Below are 13704 nucleotides of genomic sequence, written 5' to 3'. Positions count from 1 at the left end.
GTCCAAACTTAGTTTAAGTTCGAAGATGGGTTATATCGGTACCTCCCCCACAAAAGTTCTGAAATGTTCGGAAAATTTGTGCGCATGATAACTCTTGAAGGAATAAACCAATTTGGTCCATACTTTGCACATCGTGAAATTTCTACCCGATTTAGATGAGGTTTCAATATGGACTCAATCGTTCCACTCCTTCGGGTACCTCCCACACAAAATTTCAGAAAAGTTCAGTTTAGGACCTGTTCACGAATCGCTTTGATTTTTGTTGTAGCAACTTGTATTCACTGCCCCCCATATAACGGTATAAGTGTCATCAGAGGCAAGTCCATACTTCCTGAGAAAATAGCCTGAAAGTTACAAAAAAAGCCCTACACTGCCGCTCACTTGAATAGAACCCCCCTGTAAATTTTTTTTCAACGTCCATTTTTAATTTTTATTATATTTTACTTCATGTGTTTGGAGTAAACTTAGTCATTCATTTGTATTCAAATCTAATTTGTATAAGAATTATGCAAGGAAAACAAAATAAAGTCAACAATTGAAGTAAAAATGTGGCTCATTTGAATAGAACCCCCCTTTAAAACTTGAGAATACAGAAATATTGTATTAGAATATCGATGCATATTCACTCTATATTGAAAACGAAGTACTTTCGGTAATATTCCGTAAAAGTATATCCCTCCTGATTAAGGATACACCCGTATATCCTGCTTTGGCAAGGATTATTTAAATAATCAGGTGTTATGCCCAACAAACCTTGCTTTTTTCATTCAACAAGTTTATTTTTGGAAGCGTGCTGTCTCCTTTAGACGTATATTTTACGCATAAGCCATTCCCATACATTTTAGAGATTATTTACCACTGTAGAATATGACGGACCCTCCAGGATATCCGCATTTCTTTCCAAAATTTTAAGTTTTAATGACTCGAAGTGTACAAAAGTTTATAAATTCGTGATGAAATTTCCACTCGGGATATCCGAAAATGCTTCTAAGTATTGGAAATGCCTGTTTTAGAACTCCTTTGTAAATTTTCGTGCGCATTTAAGGTGAAAGAAATAGTCGCCAAAGTCCTTCATAATTAGTAAGGACTATCCTCATTAAGTAAACAATTGCATAACTGTATAACTATTTTTTTCGCGTCTATTGACTGGAAGACCATCTTCTAAATTGTTTTTGTAGCGATGAATGTGATTTTATGTTGCTGGAACGCATTACTAACTATTAAGGACATGGGCGTCAATTTACTTCACCCTAAATGCGCACGACAACTTATAAAGGAGTTCTAAAACAGGCATTTCCAATAGTTAGAAGCATTTTCGGATATCCCGCGTGGAAATTTCATCACGATTTTACAAACTTTTGTACACTTCGAGTCATCAAAACTTTAAATTTTAAAAAGAAATGCGGATATCCTTGTGTTGCCGCCATATTCTACAGTGGTAAATGTTCTCTAAAATGTATGGGAATGGCTTATGCGTAAAATATACGACTAAAGGAGACAGCGTGCTTCCAAAAATAAACTTGTTGAATGAAAAAAGCAAGCTTTGTTAGGCATTACACCTGATTATTTAAAGAATCCTTGCCAAAGCAGGATATACGGGTGTATCCTTAATCAGGAAGGATATACTTTTACTGAATATTACTGAAATTACTTCGTTTTTAATATAGAGTGAATATGAATCGATATTCGAATACAATCTTTCTGTATTCCCAAGTTTTAAAGGGGGGTTCTATTCAAATGAGCTAAATTTTTTAGTTAAATTTTTGACTTTATTTTGTTTTCCTTGCATAATTCTTATACAAATTGGATTTGAATGCAAATGAATGACTAAGTTTACTCCAAACACATGAAGCAAAATATAATAAAACTTAAAAACTTCATATCTTGTATAAGTCGGAAAAAATGGAGGATGAAAAAAATTTTGCATGGGGGTTCTATTCAAGTGAGCGGCAGTGTATGACACCGTATGTAGTGGTTGGAGCGCAAGATAAATCTCGAACGGATCTGCCGATTTGGTCCACCATTTGTCTTCGTAATATTTTGTGCAAACTTAGTTTACGTTCGAAGATAAGCAATATCGATCCACTCCTCCTGGTACCTCCCCCACAAAAGTTAAAAAATGTTCGGCCAATTTGTTCGTACGGTTACTCTTGAAGGGAGCGGCCGAAATGGTCCATACTTTACATATTCTAATATATCTACCAGATATAGATCAGGTTTAAATATGGACTATATTTGTCTGCTCCATCCGGTACCTCCCACACAAGATTTCGGATAAGTTCACTTTAAGACCGGACATCGAATCACTTTGATTTTTGTTGAAGCAACTTGCATTCGCTGCCTCAATATCTCTGTCGGCGAAGCCGACTGATACTTTTTTACTTGTTTTATGTTATGTTTGTGGTATTAGTTCTTTAGTTCTTGCTGCGTGTATTAGATTTCTTTCATTACTGTATCCAGTCCAATCCTGGATGTTTTTCATCCAAGATAACTTTTTTCTGCTTCGTCCTCGTTTTCTATCAATAATTGTGTGGAGAAATTTGTACTTATCGTTCCTCATAAGATGTCCTAGGTATGCAATTTTACGGCTTTTGACAGATTGCAATGATTGTCGATCCAAATTAATGTTTCTTAAGACTTCTTGATTTGTGATCCGCGCAGTTCAAGGTATTTTCAAAATGCGACGATGTACCCATATTACGAAGGCTTCAAGTTTTTTCTCATCAGCATTTTTTATTGTCCACGCCTCTTCTGCATATAATAATGTGGAACAAATATCACATTTTACGAATTTGGTCTTTGTCGAGAGACTCAAGTCATGGTTAGTAAGGACTTTCTTATATTTGTAGAAAGCACCTCTGGCCAGCTCCATACGACGCACAGTGTTGCCGCTTCCATACAAAAGTGGACAAAAATAGAAGGAGTTGACCTAGGTTGATGAAATTTTGCACAAGTACTTATAAGGGCATATGAATGAAAAATTTCAACCTTGGTCCATATTGGTTCAGATTTGGAAATAGCCTCCATATATGTCATTCCCCGATTTTGCTATAAATCGCTCAATTTTTGATGATTTTGCTATAAATCGATTAAATTTTGAAAAATAGCCTTCAAATTTAACATGGGATGTTTTCTTAAGCCCTTTTTCAGTTTCACCGCATTTGCGAAAATCGGTTTAGATTTGGATATAGCTCTCCCGATTTTATGTATTCGATGTACTAAACACGCAATGTATGTGAGATATTAATTAAATTAAAAAAATATGACCTAATTATCCGTAATTGAGTGACATCGGACGAAATTATATATGGAAACTATATTCAAACCTAAACCGATACGGATCAAAGTTGATATTTTTCATTCCTGTGCCCTCATAAGTACTTGTGCAAACATTTATCAACCTAGGTCAACGGTAAAACTGAACAGGGGCCTGAGGAACATCTCATGTTAAATATGAAGGCAAAATCGGGAAAGATATACAGTATAGTCTCAATAATCCGGACACCACATTTTTTCAATTGGTCTATATTTGATTCATTCATAGTTTTTTTCAAGGATATAAACTTCGTACATGTACACATATTGATTTCCAGTGTCCATGGAACATTAGCCTCTTACGAACTGAGACATAACTTCAGAATTCATTATGGTGAATGTATTTTAGCCATTTCTATGAACATCAGCAACTGACTATACCTTGTCGTCGAATCCAAAAAGTTATTGTTTTATATGTATAAATGTTATAACATTCGAATAAGACAATGGAATTTAAATCGATTGGTTGTATAACGAGAACACAATACAACAATCCGTAGTTGCCGATGATTTTGTTTATTTTCAAGAATGAAAATAAAAGGAATCATGCGTTTTTTACATAATTTATTGCAATTTCTATACAAGAATTGCGATTTTCCAACTAATTTTTTGCGTTACCAGAAAAATCGGTAAAATTATAGTGCTTGTAATTTCGGTAGTTAACGATATTTTTCACTAAATTAGCTATTAAAAAAGTAGTCGTTAAGTACTGCCTGTAACAAGAGTGCTGTCAACTTTTATTTAAACTTTTCATTATTAATTTTGCGTTTTAATTTTACCGATTTTTGTCGGTAACTCAAAAAATCAGTTAGAGAATCTAAATACTAAGCTATTAATCCCAACGCTTTAAATGTTTTAAACATATCTTAATAAAATATCATTGGAATACATTACGCAGCTCCAATGGGCTATCTCAATAATCGGTGGCCTAATTAACTAATTCCTTTAGAGGAAAGGAACTCGGCTACTCAACACTAGGTTTAAAATACTTTTGCTTACCATAGTCAGCCATCGATGGTTGAAGGGTAGAAAAATCATTCGAAAGGTTCAAATAGTTAATTCCATATTGACTGTATAACTGAGTCAACAATGGCTAGCCAGAGGGACGAGATGTGGACCGAATACTTTGAAAAATTTAAATTTTTCTTATTTATACACCAATTACCATTGCTAAGAACAAAAACGTTAGTGAAATAAATAAGAATCTACTGCTCAATATAGGAAAAAATATTGATGTCCGGATTATCGAGGTACGAAAAATTTCACATGTCCGGATTACCGAGTCTCCAATGTAAAAAATTCTAGTGTCCGGATTACCGCGTTGTCCGGATTAACGAGTGTCCGGATTATCGAGACTATACTGTATATGGGGGTTATATCCAAATCTGAACCGATTTTTACGAAAATCGGTGAATCTATTCGATTAAAATTGACCGAGTTATAAAAATCGGGGATATATATATTCGGGGCCTATATCCAAATTTGAACCGATTTTTGTGACAATTGGTGTAGCTATTCAGAGGCCTAAGAAAATAACACATATTACACTTGAAGGCTATTCGATCAAAATTGAACAAGTTGTAGCAAAATCGGGAAAAGATGTATATGGGGGCTATATAAAATCTGAACCGATATATCTCAGAAGGTTGCAGGGATGGGCAGAATGGTTTTACACATTTCGCTTCGGAAAAGATGTCCAATTAACGGAAATCAAGAACCAAGGTGGCAATAGGTGGCAATCAAAAGATATACCCTACCAAATATTAAGAATTTATATTTTTTTATCAAATTTAAATTTTTAATTCTTGATAACGGTACTTTGCCCATGTGCAGTTGATGTCAACTTTTTGTACTAACATTTTGTATTCATAGCCCACCCATCAAATCCCCATCCTAAACTTTTAATATTATCAACAAACTTTTCAGAAAATGTTATTTTAAATGTCGTCTAATTTTCATATGATTATCGCTTTAGATTACCTGGGGAAATATTTTTCATATTTAAAGAGCTACAACATCATTATGGATGCACATATTGACAAAATTCTTTCAGATTCGTTGTATCGGATGTGTTTATTGTAAGAAAAAACAAGTAAGAAAGTATCAGTCAGCTGAGCTGACAGAGATATACCCTCAGCCTGTGCAAATTGAAACACTTTTTTCACAAAAAAACTTATGTATCATGGGTTTCAAAATGTTGGTCGTATGAACCGACAAAAATGTTGATTAGGATTAAAGTTCAAAAATTTTGAGGAAAAGGTACTTAAAGGAATGGACCGACATAGACCATGGGGGTGCCATAGGGAGTTTTTACACCGTACGGGCTGTTTTCTCAAGAAGTATGGACTTGCCCCTGAAACAACTTTTACCATCGTGATTGAGGCAGCGAAGGTAAGTTGCTTCAACAAAAATCAAAGTGATTCAATAGCAGGACTTAAAGTGAACTTATCAAAAATCTTGTGTGGGAGGTACGGGATGGAGTGGACAAATATAGTCCATATTCGAACCTGATCTATATCTGGTAGACATTATGAGAATGTGTAAAGTATGGACCAATCCGGTCACTCCCATCAAGAGTTATCGTGCGCACAATTTTTCCGAATATTTTTGAACTTTTGTGGGGTAGCTACCTGAAGGAGTGGACCTATATGACTTATCTACGAACTTAAACTAAGTTTGGAAACAATATTAAGAAGGCCAAATTTTGACCGGAAATGGCATTCCCGTTCGAGAATTATCTTGCGCTTCCACAAACATGGTGTCATAGGGTTTGTTTTTCAACTTTCAGCCTATTTTTTCAGGAAGTATGGACTTGCCCCTGAAGAAACTTGTACCTTCGTATAGGGGAAAGTGAATACAAGATGTTACAACAAAAACCATGGCGATTCGAGAGCAGGTCCTAAACTTAACTTTTCCGAAATTTTGTGTGGGAGGTACTCGAAGGAGTTTACCGATTGAGTCCATATTGGAACCTCATCTAAGTCTGGTAGAAATTTCATAATGTGCAAAGTATGGACCAAATCGGTTACTCCCTTCAAGAGTTATCGTACGCACAAATTTTCCGAACATTTTCGAACTTTTGTGGTGGAGGTACAGGAAGTAGTGGACCGATATAGCCCATCTTCGAACTTAAACTAAGTTTGAGCAAAATATTACGAAAGTGAAATTTTGGACCGAATCGGTTCATCCATTCGAGAGTTATCGTGCGCTCCAGCCAGGCAGACAGACGTACGGACGGACATTGCTAAATCAACTCCAAATTGTCTGAAACGGATTTCGTCCAAACATACTTGGGGTCTAAAACCATTATTGCAATGAGGCACATTTTGCCCGTATGAAAGTGCATATACCCTCGTTAGCATAAATGCTGAGGGTATAAATATGATGTGTGTTGAAATTGAAAACAAATTTCACCTCAACTGTTCTAAAAATATAAATTTTTTTAGCTTATTTTTCAACTTTTAGTGGCCACAGAATAACTAGTTATTCATTCTTCTGCTAATAGAATATCTAGTAATTTAGTTCGACATGCCCTTGTTAAAATAATGGGTTAGTTAGGGGTTTTGAAAGTAGTTACGACTGCCAAAAAGTACTAATTTATTATTTAGTTAGGATTTTTTTTGCTGGGTACAAAAAATTGTGAAAATCGGATCAGATTTCGATATGGCTATATAGTGCCATAATGCAGATTTTAGAAAATTTTCGTGAAAATGCACCTTCGGCCATAAAATTTAATATATAAGGTTTTTGGGTCAAATGGAATGACGTTTCAAAAAAAAAAAAAAAAATTGCCCTTTTTGGGCCGTCCTACTGATGAAACTTCACATAACGAGTGAATTGAAAATGAGGTATACGTATATTTGAATAAATGATTAGATCAATTTGACTAGGACAATAAAGAAGTTATGTTTCAACTGTAGAGAAATAGTTGCCTTCCGCTTACAAAATATAATCATTCTATCCAAAAGGATGTGAATAAAAAGACATAAAACCAGTTGTGCCAGCACTGTGTGGAAAATCAACATTTTGACTTGTGAAGGCAGGACCTCAACCTCAACAGAACTTTTTATTAAGTTATTATAAGGATTGACAGTATCATTTCAGCATCAAGGATTTATTTATTCGAACTTCAAACGTCTAGATCAACCCCTGCCCTTCTATTGTGATTGTTATTTTGATAGAGTTAAATAAACTATTTCAAAACTAAATAACAAATTTCATGTTGAAGTATTCATTTTCAGAGTGTGTATGTATTCACATATCCGTTGATTTGTACATACATACATACAAGCGTACATATTTCTGTGCCGATATACCCCAACATTTTTAGCATTGCTTTCTCCGATTTAAGTGACTACATATTATGTATTTTCGCCAATTTCCTTTTTTCCTGGATTCGCAACACTGTCCCAATTGTCGCCAAGAATAGTAGATACAGACACATACACACGCAGATATACTGAGACGGTGCCTGACGGTGTCTCAACATACGCCTAGTTGGCTGGCTGTGAATGGCTTGTTGACGAGCAACCATCAGAACTGACCAAGTCAAATGCCTAACAGCGGATATCTGAGTATCCCCTCCCCCAACCCAAAAATATTTATCAAATACTCACTTACATATGTATGTAATACATACATACATAGTTGAGAAACAGGTGTGGTATTTTGTATTTAATTTCTTTTGCAAGTGTACCCAAAAAAGGATTAGGTTGATTTGCTGAAGCAAAAGGAGACTTGGCCCTTTTTGCAGCTACAGCTGATGAGCGTAGCGAAGCTGCTTAAGTGAAAGGTGGTGTATTGGGATTTATACTAGATATGCTGATGATAAGCATGTTTTTTTGTTGTTGTTGAGTGTATAAGGATTTCTGTTATGTGCAAACGTAAGCTTGTTTGTGTGTATGTCTCTGTGTTGGTGTGTGTTTTTTTGAGCAGTGATTGTGTGAGAGAGTGATTTTTATCATAATTTATGTAAAATATGTAGATTATCGAATTTAGTACTTGGGGTCTAGTGTCATGCCTGACAGAATTTTAATTATTATTGCTGTTGTTGTTTTTGTCTTGTTTTTTGCTTTTCATTAATAACGCTGACAGCTAGACAATAACAAAACACACACACATCTACTTAAAGTGTGTTAAAATTTCCTTTTAGCTTTGTTCGGAAAATTCATTGGGGAAGTGGGGAGGGGGTAATGCTTTGTGAATTGCAATTGAATGAAAATGGAAAATGAAAAGTAGATGTACACAGCTTGCTGGTGTGTGTGTGCGCGTGTTTTGTTGAATATGCCTTCCCAGCAAACCAAATGTCTGATGTCCGACACGTCTGAACAATTTCGGAAGCAAAGTCGTTCAGATTTCGTTCCGATTTCTAAACGATTTTTCGGAGAGGAAATAGTTCAGATTTTGTACCGATTTCGTTCAGATTTCGGAACGAATGTCGGATAGAAATTTCCTTTCCGAATTTCTTAAGGATTTTCTTCAGATTTCGTTACGAAATCGGACCGAAATCGATCCGATGTCGCTGCGACATTTTGTTCCGAAATTATGTCAACCACTTCATACAACTTTCGTTAAGATATCGTTACGATTTCGGACGATACGTCCGACATTTTGTTCCGATTTCGTTACGAAGTCGGTACGATTGGTTTGCTGGGTTTGCATGTTTATGTGTGTATATGTACTCGTACATCAGGTATTCAGTGGAAAATAAAGGGATTTGGGTAAATTTTGTTTTCTTTCTTCTTCCTTGCGAGCGAGCGAGCGAGCATCTGTATTATGATGTACCTACACAAATGTCTGTATTTGGCTGTGAGTGTGTTTGAGTCAATTTTAAATTTTTGCTGTTATATTTTTTCTGTTTCGCTTCGTTTCGACTTACCATTTTGGTTAGTTTCAGTATTTGATTCATTTATTTTTGTATCCATTGCGGATGAATTTTCTTCTCCCACATTATTTTCCGTCATGTTTGCAGGAGATGAAAGGGGGGCAGTAGTTTAATAGGTATTGCACCAACGACGACAACAACGAAAACGAAATTTCAAACGAACGAATGTACGGAACGAACACACTCACATACACACGCACACACGTAAATCCAAAGACGAATCAGTTACGCGAGACCTGATTTTCTTTTTGCAAAAAAAAAAAATCCTTTTTTTCTTCACTTTCTGGGGTTTCAAATTCTCACAACACGTTTTGCCTTCTTGTAAAACTTCGTCTTCTTCTGTTCTTCGTCCTGGGACTGTGGGGGATTTGTGTTCGGCGTTAGACACCCATTTATCTTGGTCTGGCGTTGTTGGTGGAATGCTGTTCCCTTTTCCAAGTGTCAACTTATGGCGATGACGGCGACAACGAAGACGACAGTGTCTCAAACAGCTCCTGGTCTCAGATTTTCAACATCTTTGCGTTTTCCATAGATCCTTGTATGAGATGTAGGATTTCATCTTTGGTTTTGTAGGCTACCGTTTTTTGGGTTTTCAATTTATTTTCTTTTTTATAAAATTAAATTTAAATAATTTTTCGAATTGTGTGCGATTTGGCTTAAGGTTTAGGCGTGTTTTTTTTTCTTTTTTTGTTTAACCGTGGAAAGGAGGTTACCGAGCTCCCGTTTAGAAAGTAAATTGCTTATGTAATTTTGCTTGGGGTTTTTCAGTTTTTTTGTTCTTGGTTTGAGGTTTTTTAAAAACGTTAACATTAACCAATAAATAAATGCATATTTTTCAAAATCATTTTATTTTTCACGATTTTTAGGCGAATACAAAATTAATAGCAATGTCCGGGGATTAAAAGAACCACAAACTTTTTTTCAATTTTGTTCAAAGGGGAGTGGATAAACTTGATATTGTTGTTTGCTTCCCTAGATTGTGTGTGTTTTTTAAATGGATTTTGAATGATTTTTTACAAGTTTTCTGGTTTCTGGTTTTTAGTCCATTTTTGCGAAAGGCTTAGTTTTATCGAGTGGCGCTTAATATTAAGAGTCAAATGTTTGTGCTACTTGGTGAAAATTCGAACTAAACTGGCTGAGTTGAGTTTTCCCCGAAAATAACAACGAAAAATTGCTGTGACTTGGCTGCTGCGTTAGCAATTGAATGTTGATGAGAGTGTGGTCCATGCTGTGCTGGATAGAGGACCTGCGTAGTAAACAGCCAGCCAGCCAGACTGGTAAAATGTGCTGAGCAGCAGCATACCGCATCTCAAAAATCCTTGAAAAGGATGTGTTTAAAAGCTTAAACAGCCATTAGGCACCAGTATTGCCAAATGTGTCTGCTCATAAACACACACGAACCGAGAGACAGAGAGCGAACGAAGAAATATGCTGGGTAATCACATCTCATGTTGTCATCCCATCCATCCCTCTCCCAAAGCATTACATTATGTGCCACCGTTTTTGCTTTCAAAACAAACATGTTACGGAGGTCAGTCCTGCCATAAATAATATTTCCAACATAACGTAGAGTTTGTGGAGAAAGCTCTAATTTCACACAATTGTGGGTCACTGGGAAATCCTGTCACAACTCATTCTCCACATCCCTGGAGCTTTTACAATCACAACGTGAGATAAATAGAAACAGACAAAAAAACACACACAGCCAGCCAAGAGATGAATGAGCGAGCAAATCTAGGGATTCTTGTTTTTGCCTTCAAAAAACAGCAAATACCTTTGAATAAGCAAAGCTGGCAGGCAGCAAAAAAGCTTTAGCATAACCACTCCCCAGTATAAAATTATGTAAGTTTTTTCATGTTGACCATTAACGCCATTCAAGCATCCCTAGATTTTTATCAGCCAGCCAGCCAGCCATGCAAAGAGATGATTTGCTCAACAAGAAAATCGAGAGCCTAGTAGTGGAGACATGGATAGCAAAGTCGGATATGTGTATATAAAACGAAGATATAGATATGTACACCTACATACATATATAAACATGAGCAAAATGTATGTGACAAGTGCTGTCTGCATATGTCAAATACACATGTTGTTCCATAATCGTAGCTGGCAGCAGCAAGCAGCTGCAAAAAAACTGAGTCAAGACACAGAAAAAACATAACACAGATGTAAGAAAAATAAAAAACGTACAAAATCATTTGATTCTTTAGTGTAAGTGTGTGTGTGTGAGTGTGCAATTTTTGCAAAAACCGAGCAGTAGGTCAGTAACACACACATAGAAACATGTAGCAGTAAGCTAAGCTCTCCATACAATTATTATAGGTGGTACATCAGGGGGCATAAAGCAGCAGGAACACACACAAACGCACACATATTGGCAAACAGATGTAGGTTAAACGAAGAACAAAGTTTTTTTCATATATGTGTGTGTGTATAAATATGTTCACACACAAACCCAATCAAAAACACCTCGTATTATCATTGTTATCTCACATACTCAGTGGCCAGCTCAAAACGATTGATATAGCCATCCATTGATACAGGTGTTTTTTGTTCCTTGTTTCCTCTCACATAACAATTGTTCCTGTTTTTGTTGTTTAGCATACTTACCCTTACCGTTTGATCCTTGTAAAGGGATTAAATCTACAACTATTGTTGTAAATGTTGTTGTTGTTGGTAATAGTTGTAGTACATGTATTAGTACAAAGAAGAAGAAGAAATAGATGAAAAAAACACTTACCATTATCACTTAAATCGTTTAATAATTTGCCAGTGCATGACTCTTCTAAGAGATAATCAGGTGGAGCATCACTCTCTTCAGTCTTTGTTACTTTAAATCTATCCGTCATGGTCATGTGTGTTGCGTCTACGATTTGCACAGCTCTACAAATAAATAAAAAATAAAATAAAAATGGACATGAAATACAAATGCAAACTACAATGGAATCGAGAATTTATTTTATGGATTTTTTTTTTAATTTTAAAATTATTTATGATGAATAATAAGTACATGGATAGTGTTTTCTGTGGTCCATGTCACACACACACACCCAACTGCCTGCTGGAGGCCTACCACTAAAAGAGCATAACATTTATAAACTTTTTAAAACTACATGCCATTCAGATGAAAACAAAATGTTAACCACAAACCAAAAACTTTGGCTAATGTCACATCACAATTTTTGTTTGAAGAATTAAGTCAGCAACTGAGTAGAAATCACATTACTGCTTTTTTTTGTTTTGTGGTACATATACATACATATGTACATATAGTTTGTCAAGGAAATCTTTTTGGAGGAATAAAATGATAATATTTTTTATTTATTTGTAAAATACCAAAAGAAACTGTGTTTGAAAGTTTTCATTTTTTTTCTACGTCTATTGAATTAAATCTCGAAAAATAACCAAAAAAACGTAGAATTAAATATAATGAAGAATTTTCTGTTTTCTGTTTTCTGTTCATTACCTGGCGTTCACACCCATACCATGTTGAGTAGACAATAACAAAGACACAAACCTTTTTCACTAATACACTTGTACATTAATCAATATGTATTTTAAAATTTATAAATGTTTTGGTGAAAAAGGTTTGTATTTTTGCTATTGTCTGCCTAAACCTGTCGTTTGTAAACGACAGGTTAGCATCGGCTTCTGTTAAGTACCTATTAATAATATTTCACTATTCAACACTGAAAATGCAAACAACTTCTAGATGCATTTTTTATACCCTCCACCATAGGATGGGGGTATATTAAGTTTGTCACTACGTTTGTAACTACCCGAAATAATCATTGTAGACCCCACAAAGTATATATATTCTTGATCAGCGTGTAATTCTACATCGATATAGCCATGTCCGTCCGTCTGTCCGTCTGTGGAAATCACTCTAGCGTCCGAACGGATTGACGTAGGTTGATGAAATTTTGGGAAAATATGTTATATTTACGTAGGACTTTTGGTATTGAAAGCGGGCTATGTAGGTCCACGCTTTCGTATAGCCCCCATACAAAATGACGCGTGACGCGTCGTCGTTTTAAGGAATTTTTAAGATATTTGGGCCATTTTACCACCGAATTGCTTGTAATTTGGTACTTTGTGTCTCCAGAGGCCAAAAAATATTCCTACCAAAGTTGGGTTATATAGGTCTACGTTTTGGTATAGCCCCCATATAAGGCCCCATATAAAGTACGCGTCATTTTAATATATTTTGAATGAATTAGACCCATTTGACCACAGAATTGGTTGTAATTTGGTATGTTGTGTCTTCAGAGGCCAGAAAACATTCCTACCAAAGTTGGGCTCTATAGGTCCACGTTTTGGTATAGCCCCCACATAAGGCCCCTTATAAAGTACGCGTCATTTTAATATATTTTGAATGTATTAGACCCATTTGACCAAAGAATCGGTCGTAACTTTGTATTTTGTGTTTCCAGAGGCTAAGAAACATTTCTACCATAAAACGTTTATATAGGTCCACGTGTTGATATAGCCCCCATAATACAATA

At 35.6% G+C, this 13704-nt stretch overlaps 1 protein-coding gene across 35 annotated transcripts in view; it reads right to left on the bottom strand.

Annotated features, from left to right (window-relative positions):
* kcc (solute carrier family 12 member kcc) overlaps window positions 1-13704 on the bottom strand; it is a 108022-nt gene that overhangs the window by 49469 nt on the left and 44849 nt on the right. For 20 of the 35 annotated variants that reach the window (XM_073957131.1, XM_073957138.1, XM_073957145.1 and 17 more), the window contains exon 2: window positions 11940-12082. In XM_073957131.1, coding sequence (XP_073813232.1) covers window positions 11940-12054 — 115 coding nt within the window. In that variant the 5' untranslated portion in view covers window positions 12055-12082. Of the gene's footprint in view, window positions 1-9193; window positions 10476-11809; window positions 11849-11939; window positions 12083-13704 lie in introns of those variants that run through there. The other 15 variants (XM_073957124.1, XM_073957129.1, XM_073957126.1 and 12 more) reach the window with 2 other exon arrangements.

Source organism: Musca autumnalis, unplaced genomic scaffold (assembly GCF_047663935.1).
Source record: "Musca autumnalis isolate F117 unplaced genomic scaffold, ASM4766393v1 scaffold_5, whole genome shotgun sequence".
In the NCBI taxonomy this organism is placed as follows: domain Eukaryota; kingdom Metazoa; phylum Arthropoda; class Insecta; order Diptera; family Muscidae; genus Musca; species Musca autumnalis.
This window is presented reverse-complemented; position numbering and strand designations above follow the sequence as displayed.